Source organism: Paroedura picta, chromosome 8 (genome assembly GCF_049243985.1).
Source record: "Paroedura picta isolate Pp20150507F chromosome 8, Ppicta_v3.0, whole genome shotgun sequence".
Taxonomy (NCBI): domain Eukaryota; kingdom Metazoa; phylum Chordata; class Lepidosauria; order Squamata; family Gekkonidae; genus Paroedura; species Paroedura picta.
This window is the reverse complement of record NC_135376.1, coordinates 52,064,053-52,090,036: the sequence shown is the minus strand read 5'-3', so window position 1 is coordinate 52,090,036 and position 25,984 is coordinate 52,064,053. Positions and strand designations below refer to the sequence as shown.

Below are 25,984 nucleotides of genomic sequence, written 5' to 3'. Positions count from 1 at the left end.
TGTACCCTTGGCTGGCAAAGGTTTAAATGGCCATGCCCCTTCCCCCTTCCCACCCACTCCAGGATCATCAATGACCACTTTGGGATGGAGTGGGTCGATCTGCCTGTATAATGGTCGATTTTTAAAAAAATTCTTTCTACTTTGTTTGGAGCAGAAACAACAGGAACAGAGTGGCAGGACTCTCCCCATCCACCATTTTTTAAACCCCCATGCCACAGTAATATTGAGCAGCCTTCATGGTACTGTATGGTACCATGACTGGTAAACACTGATCTAAGGAATGCAACAATAGCTTCTTTTCAGTGAAAGAAGACAGGAAAAATAATATTCCAGGATAAGTGGAACCTGGAGACTACTTAGGGAGAAACCTAAAACTGGATTAAAGGATTACTCTCTTGAGAAAAATCTTCAGAAATGGTGATTGTGGAAGAACTGCTAACTCACTTTACTGGCTGATGATGTAACAGCCACTAAGAAGCAGACTTTCATGGAGAGTTCAGTCAATGGATATGTGCCAAGGGTTCAAAGGGTTTACACAGGCAAAGTTTACATAATCCCTTAAGAAACCTTTTGAACAAGGAGAAAACTGGCCTTTCTTAAACTCCCCTGTGGTAACCATAGATGGCAGCTAGGTGGACCTTGAGGATGAAAAAGCCAAACCTTTATTTTCCAGGTGCAACAGATATTCCAATATGATTTGCAATGAAACAGAACCCAGAGAACTTTGCCTCTCACTATACAAAAGAAAAATAAGATCTTCTCGTATTGGATTTGCGTGAATTCAGCAGTATATCACTAAATTCCTGGGAGAATACTAAGTCTCTGTCCCAAATCTCTGAAGTATCAGGTTGAGATGTCTAAATTGTGATGAAGCACCTGACTGATACTGATTATGTCTGTTTGGGCAAGGGGAGGTCCTGAATCAAGGAGACTTCCATAAAGATCAGGAACCAGTTTTGATAAGGCCAAAAGGGAGCCACCAAAATCATATTTCCTCTTTCTCCCCTGGCCTTTTCTGTCACACTGATCTGGAATGGAAATGGATGGAACGCATAAAAAAGAGCTCCATTCCAATAAATCTGGAGCGCATTCCCTAGGGAACCTATGTCCTCCCTGCATGAGAGCAGAATCTTGCAGCCTTTGAACTTTCTCCCATCAAAAGAAGACTGACTTCTTGGACTCCCCAGAGGGTGAAAATCAGTTCCAGAAATACAGCCTTTATGGACCATTCATTCATGAGAAAGTATTTCTGCTCTGCTCAATTTGTTGGCCTCCATGTTTAGGTTTCCAGGAAAATGGATGGCTTGATTGGAAGCACTGAGTTTTAGCACTATAGACCTGGTCAGGCTAGTCTTGTGGCATAGGCTCCTGGACCCTGTGACCCTTGCCTGTTTAAATAAAACATTGTAACCATATGGTCTGTTTCAATCAGTATAGACAAATTCTCAGGATATTTGAAAAACAGCTAAGGGCATTACAATCTGCTTGCAACCGAATTGCACAACCCTCTATTGACCACATGCATCATGTAGAGAATCTTTCACACTGGGCATCCCAACCCAAAAGTGAGTGATCTTTAGTAAGGACAACTTCATGTTCAGAAACTCTAAAGAAGATGCACTCGGATAAATTGTCATGAGGAAGCTACCATAACAAAGAATTGACATGTTTGGGAATAGAGAATGCATGCCACTGGGCTTGTGAACCCACTCTATGAAAGGACGGAAAGCAGAGCTGTAGAGGCCAGCTATATAGCCTAGCGATGGGCAGAATTGCCATTGTAGAGACATTTAGCCTAAGACAAATAACTTTCCAAACCGATTGGAACTGGTTCGATCTAAACCAGGGGTAGTCAAACTGCGGCCCTCCAGATGTCCATGGACTACAATTCCCAGGAGCCCCCTGCCAGCGAATGCTGGCAGGGGGCTCCTGTGAATTGTAGTCCATGGACATCTGGAGGGCCGCAGTTTGATTACCCCTGATCTAAACTATGTAACTAAAACAGAAATAGCTTGTACTCTGTCAAGGGACAAGAAACTTTTTGCTGCCATGGAATCAAACATGGCACCTGTAAATAGTAGACACTGCAATGTAGCTAAATGGAACTTCTCCCAATTCACCAGGACTCCCATCCTCTGGCAAGTCTCCAAAGCTATCAAGCAATGTCCCAATAACTGGCCTCTGTAATCCACTGCCACTCATTCAAGAAGGGAAATATCTGACACCCTAGCCACTGTGATCCACACAATGGTCACCTCCAGGCTACATTACTGCAATGTGGGCTAGCCTTGAAACTGCGCTGGAAACAACTGGTCCTGAATGCCCAATAGAGGGTCCATTTACGACCTGTGTGCTCCCAGCAACACTGGCTCCAGATTGAAGACCGGATCAGATTCAAAGTTTTGTCATTACTTTTAAAGCCATGGGTCTGGGATCACTGTAACTATGGGACCGCCTTTCCCTGTATTATTAACGTTATTTAACATCTATATGCGTCCCCTGGCTCAGCTGGTACGGAGTTATGGGCTTGGGTGTCACCAGTACGCTGATGATACCCAGCTCTATCTCTTGATGGATGGCCGGCCAGATCTCCCCCCAGAAAAATTCGCCAGTTGTTTGGAAGCAGTGGCTGGATGGATCAGGAAGAGCCGCCTGAGACTCAACCCCTCTAAGACGGAGGTCCTTTGGCTAGGCCGAAGGGAGCAGGAACAGGAAGCGCGTCTTCCCTGCCTGGACGGGGTACAATTGTCATCTGTGCCCCAAGCCAGGAATTTGGGAGTGATTCTGGATGCCTCACTTTCCATGGAGGCCCAGGTCACTAAGGTAGCCCGGACGGCGTTTCTCCATCTACGCCAAGCTCGGCTACTAGCGCCCTACCTGCCCCCGGAACACCTGGCCACTGTGATCCATGCAACGGTTACTTCTAGATTAGACTTCTGTAACTCGCTCTACGCGGGCCTACCCTTGTCTCTAACCCGGAAGTTACAGCTGGTACAGAATGCAGCTGCACGGGTCCTCACTAAATCATCTTGGAGGTCCCATGTTCAGCCTCTGCTGAAGCAGCTGCACTGGTTGCCAGTTTGTTTCCGGATCAGGTTCAAGGTTTTGGTACTAACCTTTAAGACTATACGCGGCTTGGGTCCTGCATACTTGAGGGACCGCCTATCTCCTTATGCCCCCCGCAGGGCACTTCGCTCTGCGGGTAAGAATCTGCTGATGATCCCAGGACCCCGGGAGGCACGCCTGGCCTCGACAAGGGCCAGGGCCTTTTCGGTCCTGGCCCCTACCTGGTGGAATGAGCTCCCTGAAGAGCTGCGGGCCCTGTCGGAGCTCTCTGAGTTCCGCAGAGCCTGCAAAACGGAGCTCTTCCGCCAGGCGTTTGTCTAAGGCCGGGTGATGGCCCGGGGCTAAGATCGGACCCCTCTCCCCGGAGGGGGGAGGCCAGTACTAAACTGACCTGGTTCCCCAGAGTGTTCCATCCTATGCCCAATTATCCTCCGTTCCCTTCTGCTCATCCAGTGGGCCTGTACGGGAATAGTTTTAATCGCCATCATTGTGACTTAGTCATTGTTTTAATGGGGTTTTAATGGGGTTTTAATGGGGAATTTTAATGGTTAATATATTGTATTTGTATTAAAATGTTGTGAACCGCCGCGAGCCGGTTTCCGAGAGCGGCAGTCATACAAATCAAATAAATAATAATAATAATAATATTATACCCAGAGAGTTTTAAGAATAGTGAGCAAAATTTACCCAGTGTCCTGGGCCCTTAAATTGTCCTCAATTTGAGCCAGGGCTTTTTTGGCCCTGGCGAAATGCTCAACTGAATAAGATCAGAGCCCTGCGGGCCCTTAAATGGTTCTACAGGGCTTGCAAGATGGAGCTGTTCCACCAGGTCTACGGTTGAAGTCTGAAATAACATCTGAAATTGACTGGCCTCTGCCAAATTAGATTCTAACTAAAGGGCTAGAATCTCATATAGTAAAAGGAATGGAGCAACGATAGTTTTTAATTTTATCTTAATTTTACAATTTATTTAACTGAATTTAATTTCCATTTTTGTATTTTATTATATGTAATTTTACCTTTGCTGTAATCTGCCTTGAGTCTCCAGATATAGGGCAGAGAATAGATGCAAATATTATAATAAAAATAAATGCAGTTAGGCAATCACTGGAGCTAAACACTTTGATGCCATGGCCAAACCAAAAGGCAAGATAGTATACTGAAACACACACCTCAGTCACACATGCCTCCACCCAAAACCCATAGGAACTTGTGATGTTGGTAGAAATCTGAAAATAAACAACTTTCAAATACCAATAAACCAACATTTTAATAATTGTATAATTGAAGGAATGAAGGAATTGAAGGAATTGAAGGAATTCAAGCTCAAGTCCAGAATGGGCCTTGTTCTCCTATCCATTTTATCAACCAGGAACACGTGGGAGAAAAAAAAAACTCTCAAGTACTTGGAACTCAGATACCTTCTCAATTGCCCCCTTTTCAATCAGAACACTTAATGCTTGGAATAGGTCTGGTACTGCCTGGCTAGATACTCCCAAGGTAAGGAACATGGAGGAAATTACTTTAATCTGTAACCTAATCTAACCATGGATACAACCCACTCAGTAGAAGTGATAGTCTCCAAAGCACCATAAAACTGAGGTAGCCTGTCACCAAACTTGACAGAAGTAGGAACAACTCCGAGTCAGAAGGACTACTTATGATGGGTCTAATTCTCATGGAGGGGGTGGCTGGTGAATACATGTGGGTTTGCTGGAACCCTTGCATTTATGATAGCCCTGTTGGGGAGTAAAAGGCTTAAATGTAAGATACTGGGGGGCCCGGTTCTCAGCCTGTACAGTCATAATTCCTCTGGGAAGTTTGTTCAGGTCTGCTGTACAAATGGCCTTTAAAGAAGTTGGTTCTTATAGGCCCCTTTTCTCTACCTACCAGAAGGAGTCTCAAAGCAGCTTACATTGACCTTCCCTTTCCTCTCCCCACAACAGACACCCTGTGAGGTATAGGAGGCCAAGAGAGCCCTAATATTACTGCTCGGTCAGAACAACTTTATCAGTGCTGTGGCGTGCCCAAGTTCACCCAGATGGTTGCATGTGGGGGAGCGCAGAATCAAACTCACTTGCCAGATTAGAAATACACACTCCTAACCACTACACCAAAAATTTGGGATGGGCCAAAATGAAACACCCACAATATTTAGCCATCTGCTTGTTTTTCTTTATCAGGGACAGTGACACATCATGGTGAAATCCTCAAAAGATAAGTCCTCAATCTTGAGTTTGGTCTCTACAGGCAATCTTATTAACCTCAACCTGGTGAGATGTCTGAGAACAATGGAACTCACCTTGACATGCTATGCAGAATTCAAAGACCATCAACTAGCATTAATTTGTTGCTTCAAGAGTTTGATGGCCTCGGTGTGCAGGAACATAGCAAGGGGCCACTTGTCCTTGGGCAGAAGCTCCAAGAACAGCAAGATTCTCTCCCACAATAAAAGTTGGTAGCCATCCATGATAGAGATCTTAAATCCTAATGCAGAAGAATATAATTTCCATCGTAATTCATCCACCTTCTGTCCTACTCTATCTGTGGGAATACAGTAATAAGCCTGACAGCCTTTGAGTTGCATTTCCTCCTTCACTAATGAAGACAGTGGAGGGATGAAGTGCTAAACAATTCAAAGCCTCCTTTTTGATTTTGTAAAAATATTCCACTCTTCTACACACGGGTTGAAAAGATTCAGACTTTTTAAACAATTTGTGTTTAAGGTCCTCCTGTAAATGCAACAATACCAGGGGATCCTCATACATACAGAGGTCTCCATAGGGCAGGTCAGAGACAACTTGCCCAGTCTCTTGTCTGGGCTCGGATCCCATGTTGTGTCCAGATCCATCAGAGTCAATGGCAGCCTCCACTCCCCTCACTACAAGTATAACAGAGTGAGGCCTCCATAAAATTGTTGCTGATGTTGGATACAAAGACATTCAATAAGGATAATATATATTCAAATCTCTGGCAGAACTAGGTTGTCACCCCAGATAACCTGGAGACATCATATATGGGTGTGACAATCATTGCATATGTGACTGAAGCTACAATCGTGGAAAGGTTGCTATCTGCTTCAGTTAAACATCATGTAGGGCTTGACCTGCTAGTTAACCCACTTTCCCATCTGAGATTGAAACAGTAGGGATGGGATCCCATCCCTTTCTCCTGAAGGCTTGGAATAGGCTCAGGAGTATGGACAGGGGCACATTGTTGTGACACAGCTTTTTGTTTATCCTTCCCTTTGGGTTTATGCTTTGCCCTCTTAGCTGCTGGCTCAGAAGAAGTGCAGTGAGCTGGAGGGGAGCACAACCCAGATTGGACCTACTGGAACATAGATCCAGGAGGCACAGCAGGATCAAAGATGCAACTTTGGACAATTTCTCTGGGGTCAACCTGGCAAAGGGGTCAAGGCTTTTCCTCCAGAATATTGCTTTAAATTTTGATGCCCTATTCCCCCAAGTTTGGGGATGAAGTGTTGACAGGCCTTATATGTGGGTATGTTGTTACCTTCACACAAACAAAACAGACAAAAATCATGATAGTTTGAGTAAGCTTTGCCCCACAACAGGTGTATTAAAAAAAACCCTCTAAGCTATTATATTAACTCAGAACAAAACAGTCCCAGAGAACCAAGAAGCAATTTCTCATTAGTGCAAAAATTGGAGATGGCAAAAAAAAAAAAACTTCTACTTCCATCGCAAAAGAGAAACTGAGGGCAGGGGGGGGTGCTGTGTGGGAGCACATGATCCCCCAGTGGGAACAAACTCACTGGCTCCAGCACACAGCACCCTCTGGAGACTTTTAGCTGTAAAGACATCTCTGATTGAAGGCCTGCTCATGCACAGTCCCCCCTCAATGTGAGACTGCACAGAATATAAATGACGAAACAGTTAATATCCCAGTATCCCCTGCTGCCTGCAAAAAATCAAGAAAACAATTGAGACATTGTCCAGTGAACAAGATTCCCAGAGACTGACACTTTTGTTTATGTCCCAGTTCTCAGCCTGTCAATTTTCACTACGAATGGTAAAGACTGAATTGCACCAATGTTGTCCACCCGTAGCTCAAAGGGTTCCACATCATTTATTTTACTAATGTTACGATGTCTGCTTATGATTTAGTCTCTCCCCCACCCGTTCCATCCTCTTTCCTTTTTGGATTCTTGCCTACTAGGCTGGTGTTGCAGCTCCTTCTTCCAAAAGTCTGCCAAGAAAAGTAACAACATATTTTTTAATACCAGTGTTTGTAGGCCTTTGCCAGGATGGAAAAAAGTGTCCACACTTTATTTTTGTTTATTATTAATGCAAAAACATTTTTAAAAGCCTTGTGCAATATTTTTGACCCAATATCAAAGGAGCATATGGAGAAAACATTTAAAAAAATAAAGCCACCACACATTCTACACTACAACAGGCTAAGGAAAGCTGCACTGAAATGCAGTAATAACAGAACCCACAAAGTGAAGCAGTATTTTTCACCTGTTGTTCACTGTTCAACAGTTGTTTCATTTTCTGCTAGCATTTTCACATGGATTGGTAATTTAGGCCTGAAATTTATTTTGCTGTACTTTCCCCCTTCCTCCCTGCATTTGCCAAGACTGGATCATATTTTTTCTAATAAACATCCAATGCTTTATCTACAAGAAAAAGCACACAGTGGTTACCAGCATTTCCTGTTTGCAGAATGTGCTTTAACTATATCACACCCTACACTGCTGTGATGGAATGCACAGCATATGGCATTGTGAAAGGGCTTACTGTTGAATAATGGCAGAAATGCAGTCCTGCTGGTTTATATCAAACCCTGTCATTTTCTACACGGAGGTCTCTTTCTCCCTCTCTCAGCAGTGAGGTACAATATACATGCCGCAACTCTCTCTCTCTCTCTCTCTCTCTCTCTCTCTCTCTCTCTCTCTCTCTCTCTCTCTCTCTCTCTCGTGCAATTCTAACAAAATCATGGCTTCTAGCAGAAAAATCTACTTACCTCCTACAACTAAAGGCTGTGATAAAATATACCTTCCTATTGTTGGTGACAGGATTTTTTTTTCATCACAAGGCTATTTAAAATGAGAGATGCTAAGTGTTACATTTTCAAAGTTTGCTCTTGTCGACCTAGGTTGTAAGTCCTGGCTCAAATTAACACTTGACTGATCATGTCATTTCTATGCATTTGGACGTAGAAAATTAAAGGTTGTAAATCAACAAAAATATGGAGCAATTTTTCACACACGACTGTCACATAGTGAATGAAAGTACTTTTTGCTGGTTCAAGAAAAAACCCTGAAAGTTTGAAATGCCTGCTAATACATTAACGTTCTAAATATGGAGGGCAAAAGTCTATTTAAATATATCAATCTGCTGTTACCATAAATGGAAGACTTGCTTAACAGGCTTTAATACCAGTGTACTAAAGTTGAAAGTTCAATGACCTAAAGACTACAAATGTATCAAGATTTCTGACTTTACCGGGAACACCCAGGCACTAATGAGCAACTGCACCCTTTGCTACTGCTGCTAGCAGTTTTAGGACTGAAATCTAGCTACTGCCTTCTGGGTGGCCTGCTTACTTGCCCCCAGTAATGCACCATGGTCCACTGAACTGCGGTAAAAGTACAAAACCAAAACTGCTCAGCTTGTTTCGGCTCCATAAGAGACAGCAATTGCCAATTTAAGAATCACTAGGCTCTCCCTCAAGAGGTTCACTTATGGACAGCTAGTTGAGTCCAGTTGACCAACAAGATTTGGGGGGTATAAGTGTTTGAATCAAAGATCCCTTCATCAGATATTATATTCTATCTGACATAGGGAGCTTTGTCTCTTAAAAGTTTATAACCCCCAAAATCTTGGTTTCTAAGATGCTACTGGACTTAAATCTATCTGTTCTATTGCAGACCAACAGAGCTGTCCCCTGAAACTCACATATGGATTAATTCCTCATGGGCTTTTGACATAATGCCATAACTAAGTGGTTCATATGGGAACTTAAACTGAATGTTTTTTAAGATTACCTGAAGGAACTAACACGAAGAGTGCTTTTAAAAGTGAGATACAAACACAAAATACACTTCCAGATACCCTTAAGTATGGAGTCCAGCGAAATTTCAATGATAATATCAAACATTGTTTATCTGTTGCACCTGGATTGAAAGGCTAAATCTTGAAAGTATATTTGCATTTCTAAAATATTATAAGATCTCTATACATTTATTTAGCAAAATGATAATTCACCTTGTCCTGTTTAAATTAATGCTACATCTGCACATCTTTATTGTACTGTTGGCCAGACAATCTACAATCCATGGTTCAATATTCATTAATTACTTAATGTCAAACTTCAGAGATTTCAGATCATGTTCAACATTAACTTGAGTTGTAACTTGTCTAAGGTATTTATATGTAAGGCAGCTAGACAACTCCCCCACTTTGATTAGGCAATATTTGGGATGGGTCACATCAACAACCTCAAAACTACAGATCTTTCATCTGGGCCAATGCAATATGCTATTACTAATGAATTCAGATATTGCTGAATACAATACCAAAGGCTTTTTAAAAATGAAAATAATCATGAAAATCCTGTGAAATATATGAATAATATTCACAAAACACTTTGCAAAAAAAAGGGTTTCTTTGAAGGTTTTTTTCCTACCACTAAATTCAAGGTCCAGGGCCCCCCTGTATTTTGAGAAGATTTGTTAATCCCCCCTTTTGCAAAGAAGAAATGTCAACTAGCACTAAGTTTGCAGATTAAGTCAGTTCATGGAAACATAAACTTTTTTCCCATAAATTATCTACAGAATTTTAAGATCCTTTTCTATCACAAGGCTTCCTTTGATCCCAGCAGGAAGCAACAGTGATAAGAAATCTCATGATCCATGACTACATTTTAAAGGTATGTCTGGATGGTTGCTAAAGTGTTTGAGTTAGATCTTGTCATAGGACATATAAATTAGGCTTCTCAAGCATATGTAAGATTCCCTCTTTCTATGACACATTTAGAGTACACCATACAAATAAGAATTATTCATAATTCAACAACCAGTATCCTAGTCTAGAATTCCTTATGTACTCCATGGAACCTCAGTGGAAATGCAAATACCCATTCATCCTAACAGAGTATTCCACATGCATAAAATAAGGTAATATAATGGCTCCTTCCTTTCAGATGAATTAGAAGCTTTTGTTCAGGACCTGGGTGCCATGAAACACTCTTTTCTCTCTACTACCTACTTATTAGAACAACACTCTTTTCTCTCTACTACCTACTTATTAGAGCACCTTTGGTCAAAGTGGTCTAAGTAGCATGATATTCTGTCTTAAAACCACCTGCTGTTCTTCCTATACTATCTTACCATGAAGTTATACTTTGTCAGTGCTCTAAATGTTGCATTGAGACTAGTTTTCTGGTTAATGAAAAAAACTATCATATCACACTGATGTAAACACAAAAATTAAGGTATTTAAATTAACTTTTAGCAGCAACATTTTTAAAAAGTTTGGCGCATATGATAAATATATAATTAGACATATTCTAGCATAGAAGCTAAAGACTACTGAAAAGTTGGTGCACACTGTCTCATGCAATCTTAGGATATGAATGAAGATTACTAAAATGCCAAGGTTCTGGAATGCTCAAGGCCATACCATCTAAGGCAATGCAATAACACTCAACAACAGTGTAATATGATCGAAGACATGAACTCTAAACAGATGGTAGGAAACACACATTCAACAGCTGTACTTGGTTTGTCTTTTCACTGGACTTTACATACCAGTGTCTATTCACTGCAAAATACCCTGAAACTTGTCAACCTGCTAGAGAAAAATGTAATGACTTTATATTTGTTTTTCTTTATAAAGCCAGCTGCTCATTTTACTATGTGACAATTAACGAATGATCAAAACATTCTGGCTGATGATTTTATCAGCTTATGCATTGGCTTCTTGATCTAAAACTAAATCTACATGAGCTACTATAATCATTCACCTCCTAGCCCTGCAGTTTAAAATTGGTATATTGGTAATTTTTGAAGTTTGGAAGTTCTTTATGACATCACAGAACAGAACACCACACTAAAACCATACCTTAGAAAATGAACATTTGATTTCTTACCTTACACAGAATTCTTTGGAATGAGTGGTGAATAAGGATTAAGAAAACATCCCGCATAAAGTCCCAACCATACATGAGATCAAATACTATTTAAATGTGTTAGTTCCAGGAAAAAAAACAAGGTTTGTCTTTATAAGTACAACATAAGATCAGATTGTCCTCATATTCCTGTGAATACCTAGCTAATGAATTATTTCCATTTCTTCAACAAAACATATTTTGCCATTATATCCAAATTAGGAAACTTTTTTTTACTGTGGATGCCAAAGTAGGACTAAGCCACTGCCTAGTGAAAGTAGAAATAATTCATTAGCTGTGTGAAAGGAAGGAGAGGCAAGAGAGAACATGCCAACTTGAAAATCCCACAAGTTAGTTCACATAGCACCAAACAATGATTTGTTGCTATATTTAGAAAAAGAGTTGGTTCTTATATCCTACTTTTCTCTACCCGAAGGACTCTCAAAGCGGCTTACATTCGCCTTCTCTTTCCTCTCCCTACAACAGACACCCTGTGAGGTAGGTGAAGCTCAGAGATCCCTGGTATTACTGTTTCGTCAGAACAGATTTATCAGTGCCATGGCGAGCCCTTTTCAATTATTGCTGGAAGATATAGTAAAGGGACGCCTTTGTGGAGTATTACCATTGTTGTTGTTGTTAGGTGCGAAGTCATGTCCGACCCATCACGACCCCATGGACAATGATCCTCTAGGCCTTCCTGTCCTCTACCATTCCCCGGAGTCCATTTAAATTTGCACCGACTGCTTCAGTGACTCCATCCAGCCACCTCATTCTCTGTCGTCCCCTTCTTCTTTTGCCCTCAATCGCTCACAGAATTAGGCTCTTCTCCAGGGAGTACTTTCTTCTCATGAGGTGGCCAAAGTATTTGAGTTTCATCTTCAGGATCTTGCCTTTTAAGGAGCAGTCAGGGCTGATCTCCTCTAGGACTGACCGGGTTGTTTGCCTTGCAGTCCAAGGGATTTGCATGAGTCTTCTTCAGCACCAGAGTTCAAAAGCCTCCATTCTTTGACGTTCGGCCTTCCTTATGGTCCAACTTTCACCATACCTAATTCCAAACTCCCTGAAGATAATTGAGATGAGGACAGTGGATGACACTTCTTTAGTACTTGCAGGTTTTTGTCCCTTCCAGCAATCTCCTTTTTTATTGATAACAATGTACTTACCCCCTGTACTAAGGAAGGTAGAATTAATAAGAATTTGAGTGAACCTAGAAGGATTCATCTTAGAATCAAGAGAGGGGTTACCCAAGCATTAGTTATAATAACAGGGGACTTTAAAGGTACAAATGTTTGACTCAGACAAGGAAGACTTTCCACATCGTGACTCCCTTCTGAATAGGACAGGAAGAAATCAAGAGGTAAACCATAAATCTGATGCGTTATCATAACCTGATGATAGTTAATGGGAATAAACTGGTGGGACCTGAAGAAGCACTTATTTGTTTTACTAATAAAAGAACTAGCACAGTAGATTCCTGTCTGTTACCAGAAGAGGCGTAAGATAAGATCTGTAATTTTAAATTGGGTGATTTCCTTGGAGGGAGTGTGACCATCTTCCTCTTATGCTAGTTTAACCATAGATAAATGGTTTAGCCACCATCTCCAATTCCGCACATGAAACAGATCAACCAGAGGATAAAATAAGGAAATGGGTCCCATTGATATCACAATAAATTAGTTCTATACTCCACTCACAAGAATGGCATTTCTTGCACAACAAATCTGCTTCAGTGGTTGATGTGCCATCTTCTTATTATAATATTTTGAGCCAGATCATATATTTATGTAAATCTGTATAACAGCTACTTTCCTTTAACCAATTAAAACAAAGGTAGAATGATTGATTATGAATTCCAGACTTTCCTGAGAACACTGACAGTTATTATAAAGAGTAGATTGATGAGATCAGTGAGATGCAGTGGTAAAGAAGGCAAATGCAGTCTTGGGCTGTATCAACAGAGGCATGACATCAAAACTGCAAGATGTCATATAGAGGGAGCTTAGTATGGTGGTTAGGAGTGCCGACTTCTAATCTGGCAAGCCGGGTTTCATTCCCCACTCCCTCACATGCAGCCAGGTGACCTTTGGCTCATCACGGCACTGATAAAGCTGTTATGACTGAACAGTAATATCAGGACTCTACCTACCTCACAGGGTGTGTGCTGTGAGGAGAGGAAAAAGGTGAGACTCCTTATGGTAGAGAAAAGTGGAACCAATTCTTTTTCTTCTTCTAGACCCATTGTATCCTGCATTGTTCATACCCCACCTTGAGTACTATGTGCAGTTCTGGAGGTCTCACTCTCGTTTTGGAGTGGACAAAATTGAGAGGGTTCAGAGGAGAGTGATGAGAATGATCCAGGGTTTGGGGACCAAGCCTTATGACGAAAAGTTGAGGGACTTGGGAATGTTCAGCCTGGAGAAGAGAAGGCTGAAAGAGGACATGATTGCTGTCTTTAGGTGTTTGAAAGGTTGTCACTTAGAGCAGCGGTCCCCAACCCCCGGTCCAGGGACTGGTGCCGGTCCATGGATCAGTCAGTACCGGGCCGCGGCTCCTCCTCGTCCTCCTCCCCGGCTGCTGCTCACCTTTGATGCTCTCCAGCGGCCGCCATGGCTGAAGCTACCCCTCAGCGTGGCACTGCGCAGCTGCTGCTGGCAAGAGCCCCCAGTGGGCAGCAAGAAGTCAGGGGCGCCAGCGGGAAAGCAAGTGGAGCAGGAGCTCAGGCAGTGGCAGCGACGTCCCTCGGCAAAAGACTTCCCTTCTGGGCCTCAGTAAAATTGTCAAGCGTTGACTGGTCCCCCGTGATAAAAAGGTTGGGGACCACTGACTTAGAGGACTGCAGGGAAATGTTCCTGTTGGCAGTGGAGGACAGGACCCACAGTAATGGGTTTAAACTACTTCGAGAACGGTATCAGCTAGATATCAGGAAAAAACATTCATAGTTGTTCAGCAGTGGAATTGACTGCCTAAGGAGGTGGTGAGCTCCCATTCCCAGACAGTCTTTGAGCTGCAGCTGGGCAGATACTTATCTTGGATGCTTTGGGTTGGACTAGATGGGTTGGATTAGATGGCCTGCATAGCCCCTTCCAACTCTATTATTCTATATATCTTAATCAGACTTAAGATGATTAAGGAGACCTGGAAACAACTAGTATTCAATAAGAAAAGGACAAGTGATGAAAAAATGGACAGCTCTGATGTCCACAACTCACAATGAAAACAATAGGCAGTTCTGGCATTTTTAAAAAAATATATAATTTAATTTATACCCCGCTGCTGCACCTGAGGCATCCCGGGGTGGCTTACAATAATAAAACATAACCCATAAAACATGGGAGTGATGGATTATAAGTCTAAATAATAAATAATTAATTAATTAAAACAGAATTATCAAAAGCAGAAATCCACAGATGACGGCAAAAAACCCATGGATTACACTCCAATCTAGCACCAACTTTGTTTAATTCCTTCAGTATACCAGATATGATTGCACCAGATATAATTCGCACTCAGGTTGGGCACTTTTATTCCCTTTTGCATCTCTCATGATATATTGTTTACTTTTTTCAGCAGTTTATATTGCTGAGACCTAGTTAGATATATATAGAAAAGGGAAATCTGATTGAGATTAGAGAAATGGAACATGGGCCACCAGTGTCAGTGAATACCTAATAAAGAAAAGGAAATTGGAGAAAGTACCAGGTATTGATGGAGTACCAATAGATTGGTTATAATCAAATCCAAAGTTGGGGTCAGAAGTTCCCAATCCCTCGCTTCTCCATGATAAATAACTTGGGATGTATTCATTTTATCTGGGAGAAAGTTTAAGAATAAAGGGAAGAGGCAGTGCCCACAAAACTATCACCCAATTAGCCTCCTCTGAGTCACTGGGAAATATACAAAAATAACTATACAAAGCTTATTTACACAAGATTGAAAGAATGGGTGGAGGACTAAGAGTGAGGAACAAGGTGGGTTCTGTCGAGGCCTCTGCAGTTGAGCACTCCTGGGTTTAACCCATCTGATTGATAAGTATACTTCTTCAGTAAATAATGATCTGTGTTTACATATCTTTGTTTTAAAGTCTGTGGTCAAGAGTTTATTATGAAAGGAAAGGAACTACCTAACAGGGTTGTTGTGAGAATAAAACGGAGAACAGAACAGTGCTCCCACTGAGAGGAAAGGTGGAATCTAAATAAAGTAAGTTTTGAAAAAGTAAATTAGTAACCTTGGAAATATTAATTAAAACTTTAGATCATCCACGTTTGCCTAATAATGCTGCCAATGTGCTCTTTTACTTGATGGATGCTGCCACTGATGGTACAACACACCTCCACAAGCAGGATGTATCATCCTGTGTCATCACACATTAGTTAACTGCAAACCCACATCAACACCATGGCTGGTAAAGCATGTCTTGAATGGATGGTGACAGGGAAGCTTGACACATTAAACCCCTAAAAGACAGAATGTGGCACTGTAGGTGCAGGGGATTTATACCAACCCAGGCTTTAACTGCAGAGGACTTCACGTTGCAAATCCAGGGAACTAGAGCAAGGACACACAGGGTACTATAAACTCCATGTAGGAATTGAGGTCTAGGCAAGGTGGTCTCCACATCTGTGACTTTCAATCAATGTTAATTTAACAAAACACTGAATAAATGGAAAATCTTCTGCACAAAAGTGAAGCACTGGGAAAATTTGCAAATATTTTCCACCCCACATTTCTGCTTAGCATCATGGCATACACAGAGACGCTTATCTCCAAATGTCAGTTGTTTGAGTAGATAAATAGTAGAAGTCTTTGGACTTCATGCTTCACTTGTAGGTCTTTCTAACATATCTGGCTGGCCACACAAGTTGTTCAACAGAGTGCATATGCTCAACAATGATGATCCAGATCACTAATATTAGCAGGGGCTACTGCCATTCAACAAACGTATAAATGAAAAGTACTAATGACTATGCTCCATCAGTACTTCCTAATGCTTAGAAATAAGCCTGGGAATTAGTCTCCTACCTCTGTTAACCTATGGCCAGATGGCAATGGTTCTACCTGTGAATCACTGCACCATATATTACTGCTTCAGCCTCTCTCCTGCTCACTTGTGCTTGCTTGCACGCACGCACGCACTCTCTCTCTCTCTCTCTCAGAAGAAGAAGAAGAAGAGTTGGCTTTTATACCCTGCTTTTTACTACCTTAAGGGGTCTTAAAGCAGCTTCCTCTCCTCAAAACAGACCCTCTGTGAGGTAGAAAGAGCCAAAAGAGCTCTTGCAGAACTGCTCTGTGAAAACAGTACTACCAGGGCTGTGACTAGCTCAAGGCTGTATCTGTTTCTAGAGGCTGTATCTAGAAGAGTGGGGGATCAAATCTTGCTCACCAGATTAGAAGCTACTGCTCAAAACACTACACTAATCTGGGTCTCTGAACTCTCCATAAATATAGCTACATTTCATTTTTATAGGACTTATGATGTCCCCATCTAAGAACAAAGTAAAACATAAAGTAAATTAATGTTCTTTGTCTTTCATTATACTTCCTTTAAAGGTCTTTGAAGTCTTGTTTTCTTGCTTGTTTGCTTGTATTCAAGAGAGCAGCAAAGTGGTAAAATATTTTGGTGAACGTGAATTTTTCACTTGCATACTGCATATACCAAATATTCTGAAAAGGCACTGGGCATACTTTCAACTCAATTTCTTTGTTACAGTTCATGTGTTAGTTCACCTGACCAGTCCAATTCTGCACAAGAACAAGAGGTATCTGGATTATACAATGTTGCTTAATTACTGCCATTGTTGGGGTACTGCTGAAAATGCATACTGAAGGCACATACAGAAAACAATCACACGGGGAAAATATCAGTACAAATGACACCTTTACCTGCAAATGTTTGCTATTCAGCAGTTGTTGATGCTGCTTGTTAGAAAACAAGTATTTTCCTTTCTAAAAATACTCTTCGGGATACTGTTCTGTGGAACTACAATTCTCTTCCTTCAATCAGTCTGCGCACCTTTTATCCAAGGAAAAGGTGTTCCATTGTCAGATACACAATACAGACTGAACTGTAGTTACATTATGACTGTATGTAAATATAAATGGCACCGACAGCAAGATGGTTCTTCCCTTTCTGCTTATCCAAACACTTACTGAAAAATAAGAATGTTTTAGCCTCACATACACTTTGTTTTACATTCTCCTTGCTCTTGACCTCATCCTCAATTTGCATATTCAAGGAACATTACTGGGTATTTAATTAGCTTGTACTTAAATAATGTGGGTACTTGTACTTATAATACACAAGGATTAGGTTAGGCAGTACTGTTTAACAACAGTCTCATTGCGAATAATGTGAAGCAACAATTGTTATTACATCCAATATCCATACAGAAAGACACAATACTATTCCAAATGTCTGTAATGACAGAATTTGCCACTTTGTAATACATGCTTATAGTTAACCCTCTGTTCTTATATTATTCATCACTTTTTGTTGTGAGGATTGGAATGAAACATGCACAAACCCTTCCCTTTGTACTGCCATGAGATTCTTGCAGATTTCAACCTACATCCTGCGTACCAGTATGGTAGCTTTGAAGAACTTTGGAGGAAAAAAGAATTGACACATATACACATGCAACATGAAACTGAGGAATAGTTGAACAGTAGCTTCTAAACAAGAAATTTCTGGGGAAGAAGTCCAAAAAAAGGAAAGAAAAACTAAAATCTTCATCTCTGTGCTTTCAAAAAAAAAAAAAAGCACCAGCCCAAAATGTTCTCCTGTAAACACAGATTTAAGAGCAACAAATAGGTTTCTATGCAAACTTAGTGGTAGAACAAACATGTAAAAAAAACTCAGGCAACAGGATTTTTAAAAAGTGCACATGAGCTTGTGCACCTTTATTCAGAAAGAAATTTGGAGGCAATACTATTGATATTAGCACTGCCCAAAAAAATCAGCTTTCTTGCAAACAGAAAGACTTAACCCCCTTTTTACCATTGTCATAAGGAAACAACAATATGAAATTTGGGCAAATCTAGGGAAGTTCATCCATCATTTGTCATTTCCCACATTGGCCCCAGACTAAAAGGCACAGAAGGAAAGAGAAAAGAGCACATCTGAGCCTGTATGATCTGTGTTAAGTCTTGGTGAGAGAGGCAAGCTGAGTAAGCTTCCTTCTAAATGGGCTCTTTACCCTGCTATGGCTTCAGAAGGAAAATGGTGTTTGTTGTTGTTGCTGCTTTATTTATACTGTTGTTGCTGCTGCATTTTATTATTATTTAAAGCATTTACTTGCTTTCTGTAGTTTTCTGCTGGTCTGAAATTTGGCTCAGGCCTGAGCTTTGAGAAGCCTCAAACTGATTTTTGTAAAAGTATGTGCCTCCAATTAAGCCATTAGGTGACTTGTCCTTGGGAAGTCTTGCACCTGTGGCCTTGAAGTTCTGTACATAGATCTGTGTTGAAAATTTGAAGATAAGGTGTTCACTTCCCAGTTTTCTCCAATTAACACTCATTAGAATTAATGTGGTGTATGCCACAACAATGTCAGCTTTTTAAGCTAAGGCCCTGACTAGTGATTGCCTTAGCTTATCACCTTGACACCAAGGATCTCACTGGAATAATTATTAAATGGTATAGGGACTGGATTGGCCCTGTTTCGAAAGGTCCACCTGGGACTTTTCCATAAAGAATCTAATTTTGCATTACCCTTCATATTATCCCTTTTCAACCCCCCTTGATGTCTTAGACATTATGACTTCCCTTCAAATCCTTGGGTTTGACCATCTGAAACTTTGAAATTCTGCTTATGCTCTATGGACTTTGAAACTCAACCCTGTAACTTCTTGTTGTCAGTGCAAATGCATAGATAGAAATATTATATGCCTTTGTTATTTTTTATTCACTGCTAGTATCGACTAGTTTTAGTGCACCTTAAATAAAATCAAAATATTTTTAATACTTATCTGTTTCTTGAACATGCCATAGCAGGGAAAGCCACAGTGCCTTCTTTGTCACTTGTATAATTCCATGAAAGACTCCAGAACTGAATTCTGGGGGGCTAGGAAACAGCTTCAGAGGTAGAGGCAGCCTTACATGTTTAGCCAAACTCCCTGTCTTTTAATTGAGGCTGCCTCATCCAAGAAGCTATGTTACCCAGCAGCATGTCTGAAGACTCAGCCCTCCTTGGGGATGACGTTGGGACACCTTCAGAAGCCAAAGTGGGTTAAAGGGACAATATGAAAGGGACCTCAGTAAACAAAGAAATATATGTGATATAATCTGTGCATATCACCAGCAAGCCACCCCTCTCTTGCTGGGTAAGTCTCCCACCGGCTGCCAGCCTTGGGCTGGCAATCCTAGCCTCAGGCTTACTAGATGACATGGATGATATCAATGGAAAACTGATAAATGAGGTTATAGATCCCTTTGTCATTAGTTATTTTTCCTCTTTGGCATTTTAACAGCACTATTTTTTTCCTTCAGCTAAAAAACCTAATATAATTTCAGTTTCCTTCAACACTGCTTTTATTTCTAGGTATGTGGCCTAGTTTATGACTGTGCTTATTACATAACAGAAAGTCAATCCAAGTAGTACACTACAAACCCACCGCAAGGTAAAATTTACATTGACTTCAAAAGCCTTGCCTACAGGAAAAGAAATCAGAGGAATTTCTGAAGAGTTCTACCGTTTTGTAAGATATGTATGATACCAAAACAGTGCTATTTTTGGCAAGGCATCATTTTGCTGGGTACAAAGAAACTTAAATGTAAGTCTTTGTATAGCAAAAATACTAGAAGTGTATCCTGGGAATGGTCTGAACTCTAAATCTGTGATCTTCGCCAAACATCTTGACTGAGAATATTTACTCTTAAGACAAGTTACAGCTTATCAAATAAAGGAACGGATAAAACATTACAAATATGAAAATATGCATTGTACTTACACAGGGGGCCCATGTATTAGAGCAGATGACCTAAAACTTCAAATCTGGTGTATATTCGACATAATAAATTACATGCAAACAGAATACCCCAATTAATTTACACATAATAAATGTGACACATGGTACATGTGATATTATCCCAAATTAAATTATTTCAGCCTGTTATTACAAAATTTGCAATGTTATTTAAAATTTATGATCTTGACTGTTACATATTTTACATATACATACATTAGTCTAGAAATAATATTATACTACCACTTTATGACAAAATAAAGGAAAAATAGTACAATCAATCCTACAACTACCATGCATTGTGAGTTTTCTGCAAATGGAACAGTGCTTCTCTGCCTAAAGCAGCCCTTTTTAACCTTGTAACCATGGAGGAACCCATGAAATGATTTTTCAGCTTTTGAGGAACCCCGGAAGTGGTCAGCTGGCCATGCCTCCCTGCCACACCCTTTGGAAGTGATCTCTGTTAACAAGCAGGCTTGAGAAGGATAGACAAGAGCAGGTTTACTGCCGGAGTAGGCGTGCAGGTTCTGGACCCTCCCAGACACAGAAACCACAAAAGAACACACTCATCTTTGTGAGGGGAGCAGTGGAAAGGATACAGACCCCAGGGGCCCCACGGATGAGAATCCCTGGTCTGAAGAAAAGCTCATCAGTGAAATTCAACTTGTTCATGGAAAGTGTTGTCAAGTCACAGCTGACTGGTAATGACCTCTGGGGTTTTCAAGGCAAGAGATGTTCAGGAGAGGTTTGCCATTGCCTGCCTCTGTGTAGCAACCCTGGACTTCCTTAAGGTCCCCCTTCTAAGTAATAACCAGGACTGACCCTACCAGGGTTCTGAAATTCAACAAGAACAGACTATGCTGGGCCATCCGGCAAGGGCATAATTCCGCCTTGGAGAAATCTCTTTTTATTTATATATATGTTCAGAAATAGCAAGTCCTTAGCATTGTTGTGTTGATTTTTAAGAATCCATCATGATCATGTCCTAAACTTTTCTTTCTAGGAAATGGGTCTCAGTAAATTTACTGAGACTTATTTACCAAGAAGTAAGCCTTAGTAAATTTACAGTTTAAGATCAGCTGTATGTAGTATTTTGATTTTGAAACATGTAGAAGAAGAAGAAGAAGAAGAAGAAGAAGAAGAAGAAGAAGAAGAAGAAGAAGAAGAAGAAGAAGAAGAAGAAGAAGAAGAGGAGGAGGAGGAGGAGGAGTTGGTTCTTATATGCCACTTTTCTCTTCCTGAAGGAGTCTCAAAGTGGCTTTCATTTGCTTTCCCTTTCCTGTCCCCACAACAGACATCCTGTGAGGTAGGTGAGGCTGAGAGAGCTCTGATATTACTGCTTGGTCAGAACAGCTCTATCAGTGCTGTGGCGAGTCCAAGGTCACCCAGCTGCTTTAATGTGGGGAAGCGCCAAATGAAACCCGGGTCGCCAGATTAGAAGTCCACACTCCTAACCACTACAACCAAGCTAGTTAACTGCTAGCTATTCCTCTTTACAGTATGCTCCCATAATTGGACTTAAGATGGAAAAGGCACAAAAGCTATGACATTCCTGTGTGAATCAGCATCGTATTACTTGAACAGTCTACTGTGACTATACACACAGAGAAAGCTATGCCATGAAATGAGGAAATCAGGGCTACAATTTTCCTGTAAAAGCACCAACAAAGATTTTTTTTCATAGCCCAACAATCTAGATAACCAGATTGAAAAATATGATGAAATATTTCAGGAAACTGGACGGTTCTCAAACATTAAGTAAATTTTACTTTCATATAAGAGAAATTAATCTGAATAATGAATAAAATCCTTCAATATTGGTTTTACAAGCAATATTTAGTAGCAAAGCACATATTTCACAGGTCCATCTGTCAGATTGCTGTCCAATCCTGAATTCAGTGAAAAAGGTAACCAAGTCCTTGTCATTTTTCATAAGGCCACTTTACAACTATGTTCAAAAGGGGATTAACAAATATTCTGGGGAAAGTGGCACTTATTTCAATGTCACATATTCAATTTGTTCCATATAAACAATTAAAATACATCTGGATATCTATTGCAAATATTCACTACAATCTAACTGAATAACTGCATAAAGAATGTAGTCAATAGTCCCATATTATCTATAGCAACAACAAACCTCTATATTATCTCACTCCACCTTCCACCATAAACACTTTAAATGTACGCTATACATTTGCTGTCATTTTCAATAAGCTCAACCTATTCAAAAGTTATAGCAGCGCTAAAGTGGCACTTTGAAAAGGAGAAAACAGTTTCAGAAGCTTGCTAGTTTGCAAAGCTTTTAGATTTATTCATTTGACCTTTGATTCATTCATATGGTTTGTCTTTTCACTAAAAAGTATATGGATACTTAGCAACCTAAACATTATAACACAAACAGAACCTAGGGCCACTTTTTAGCGGTGGACTTTCATTTCAAGGAAAACCAACTTTCCTATTGTATAGTGATTTCTATTGATTTGAATAAAGATAAATAATCCTTTAAAATGACAGTATCAGGCTTGCATGGAAAACTATTGTTTCCTGATTCTAACAGTGCAGTGAGGAAGTCATCTATACAACTGGCAATGACTCCTTTGGATTTCTATTAAAATATTAGCTAAATGATTGGTCATTACATTAAGGACCCAACCAACAGAGATTTCTGCTATTTTTCTTTTTTTTTTAGCAACTGTTCTACTTTTCCCTATGGATTGATGCATGGTGCCAATGATGCCAATTCTGAAGTCATCATCAGAGTAAAGATATACAGTCCAGATCTCCCAGAGTTCAGAGATATATATTAGGATGTGAAGGAAAGAAGAAGCCTTTCCATGAGCAAAGAGATATTAGTTTATAATGCCACATTAATTCTAAAAGTAATGCATAATTATTTGTTGATGCCAATAAACCAAAAGAAATGAACTACTGCACAGGTTAATAAGTTAATCAGCTCACCTAAATAAGAACTAAAGGGATTTTATTGGGGGGTTTATTGTAACTAGGCATCAATTTTGTAACCTGCAACAAGCCACATGTCCAGACTGGTGGGGAATAAATCAACCAATCAATAATGACAAGCAAAACCATGTCTGGCTCCGCAAGAGCTTGACAACTATCGTCCCATTTTGCATCTAGCATTTCTGTGGAAATTAGTTGAAAGGGCTGCTGCAGACCAAATATCAGCATTCCTGGAGGAAACTTCAGCCCTTGACCCATTTCAGTCAGGCTTCCGACCTGGACATGGGGTAGAGACAGCGCTAGTTGCCCTGACGGATGATCTCCAATGCCAGCTAGACTGAGGTGGGTCAGCGCTGCTCATACTATTAGACCTGTCAGCAGCGTTTGACACAGTAGCTCACCACCTAACCGACGCCTTGATACGGGGAACAGTCCTTAAATGGCTGATTTCCTTCCTCCGGAATCGCAGACAGAGGGTAGCAATAGGGGAGAGAGACTCTAACCGGCACCAGCTCACATGTGGAGTCCCTCAAGGAGCTGTCCTCTCTCCTATCTTATTCAACATCTTTATGCTCCCTCTGGCTCAGCGGTTTGGGCCCGGTGTACTTGAGAGACCGTCTCCCTGCCTATACCCCCAAAAGAGCCTTGCGCTCCACCACCTCCAACTGGTTGCAGATCCCTGGCTCCAAAGAAGCACAGTCGGATCTCAACAACGGCCAGAGCCTTTTCGGTCCTGGTCCCTACCTGGTGGAACGAGCTCCCTGAGATCAAAGCCCTGCCCGAACTTCCACAGTTCCACAGGGCCTGCAAAAGGGAGTTCCTCCACCAAGAATTCGCTTGAGGCCAACCGACTCAGAACATCTGCTGCCCCCCCCTCAGACACCCTTCCACGAATGAACAATTTGATCTTCCCAGTGTTGTTGTTATTTATATTATATTATGAATTGTTACTTAATTGTTATGATGTTTGTATTGAAACTTGTATAATGTTATAGATTATTATAACGCTCCATGTAAAGTTACATAATGTTCCATGTAAACCGCCCAGAGCTGTAAAGAATGGGTGGCATAAAAATCCAAATAAATAAATACATAAATAAACAAACAAATAAAAGTGTTTTAAAACTGCATTGGTTTCAACTAAACGGAATTAAGTACTTACCATCTAAAATCAATGGTACTAAAAACCGCTGAAATTCAAATGGTTCACAACCAAGCCCCTTAGTCTAAATAAGTTCATTAAAAAACAATAATAATATATGGGATACAGCAATTCATTTTATAACTACATGGTTCTTGAACTTTTTGGAGGATCTGTATAGATGGATTTCATACTGTAGTGTTAGTAGCTACCTGAAGCAAACCTGGATCAAGTATGAAGATTTATGTTACAAATATGTTTAAATATTTTTATTTATTTATTTTTAGACATTTTTTACTATCTCATCATTAATTCTATGCAGTAAAACATTCCATAATGACTATGATATTAAATTCATTTTTCATACAAGTGCCAGAGTGCATACCTATTCATCCCCTCTCTCAAATTGTTTTACCCTGCAGATGGGGGTGTATCTATAAGATCATAAAAATATTAACTCTTTATAGTCCAAACAACTTGTTTACCAATTTTTTTTCAATCATCATTGTGAGTCTAGTGCATGTTGCAACAATTCTAATTTTACACTTAACATATGCCACAAAGAAAAAGTTAAGCGGTGTCTTAGGCCAGTTAAAACTGGTGGCATTTATGGTGGCACACGTTTTTGTGGACTAGAGCCCAATTCCTCAAATACATGAAATAGTGGGTACGTATCTGAATTTATGTTATGGTTACCAACTTCTCGGAGGGGGGGGGCAGATTTACTGGAGTTTCAGTTGATCTCTAGACTAGCGAGTAGTTTCCCCAGAGAAAATGGCTGGTTTGTAGGGTGGATTCTATGGCATTATATTCCATTGAGGTCCCTCCACATAAAACCTTCACCTCCCCTGCCTCTACTCCAAAATTTATAGGAATTTCTCAATCTGTATTTAACAACCCTAGTATATATACTAGTACTAGATTATTAAAAGTCTACCAATTGAGGATAAACTTCACATAGTTGGTAAAGCAAGTTATAGTCCACAAAAGCTTGTCACTCAACATTTGTTGGTGCCACATAATTCCACTTCATTTTTACTTCTGCAGAATAAAATGACTACTACCACAGAATTAAAAAAAAACAACACAATAGTTATCTCTAGGAACAACTTATTCTTATACCTTTATGTTTATCTGGAGAAGGAAAAATGTGATGAGTAACCTTTTTAAATGTCATTTCCCTCTCCCACACTCCCCCAAACAAAATAATTTCTTCTCAATTTACTTACAACAATATGTGCTGGAGATGGAGACCTAGCATCCTTGAGGGCTTGCCTACTCTGTAGGCTCCCTGCCTGAACATCAAGCAGTGGCCATTTCATCTGGAGATACTGGATGGAGGAAACAAAAATGGGAAAAAAGGAAAATGAGTTCAGAAAACAAAGACAATAAAAAAATCTAAAAATAATAAACAAATATTAGGCAACATGGGGAAAGAGGTGAAACTGAAATGTATGCAACAAAGTGAAAGGGGGAGAACCCCAATAAACAAAAGAAACAAAGTAATACTTATTTTGTGCTGGTGCTTTATAGAAGCAGGGAACCAAACATTTTCATAATATTTAGCATGATGGCAAAGACAACACAATTTTCTACACATTGACTAGACCTGGAAAAGGACAAATGCATAGCGTTTCATTTGTTTCTTTTAAGTGCAGATCATTATCCACACCACTGCAAGAATGTAAGCACTCTTGTTTCTCATTTCACTTATACCAA

General features: G+C 40.4%; 1 protein-coding gene across 43 annotated transcripts in view; it reads right to left on the bottom strand.

The window, feature by feature from the left end:
- TCF7L2 (transcription factor 7 like 2) overlaps positions 1-25,984 on the bottom strand; it is a 236,691-nt gene that overhangs the window by 122,491 nt on the left and 88,216 nt on the right. For 40 of the 43 annotated variants that reach the window (XR_013233594.1, XR_013233593.1, XM_077349769.1 and 37 more), the window contains one exon: positions 25,495-25,596. The exons of the other annotated variants lie outside the window; for them this stretch is intronic. Coding sequence is in view for 38 of the 40 variants with exons in the window: in XM_077349769.1 (XP_077205884.1) it covers positions 25,495-25,596 (102 nt within the window). In the remaining 2 variants the exon portion in view is untranslated. The remainder of the gene's footprint in view (positions 1-25,494; positions 25,597-25,984) is intronic. 43 annotated transcript variants of the gene reach the window in all.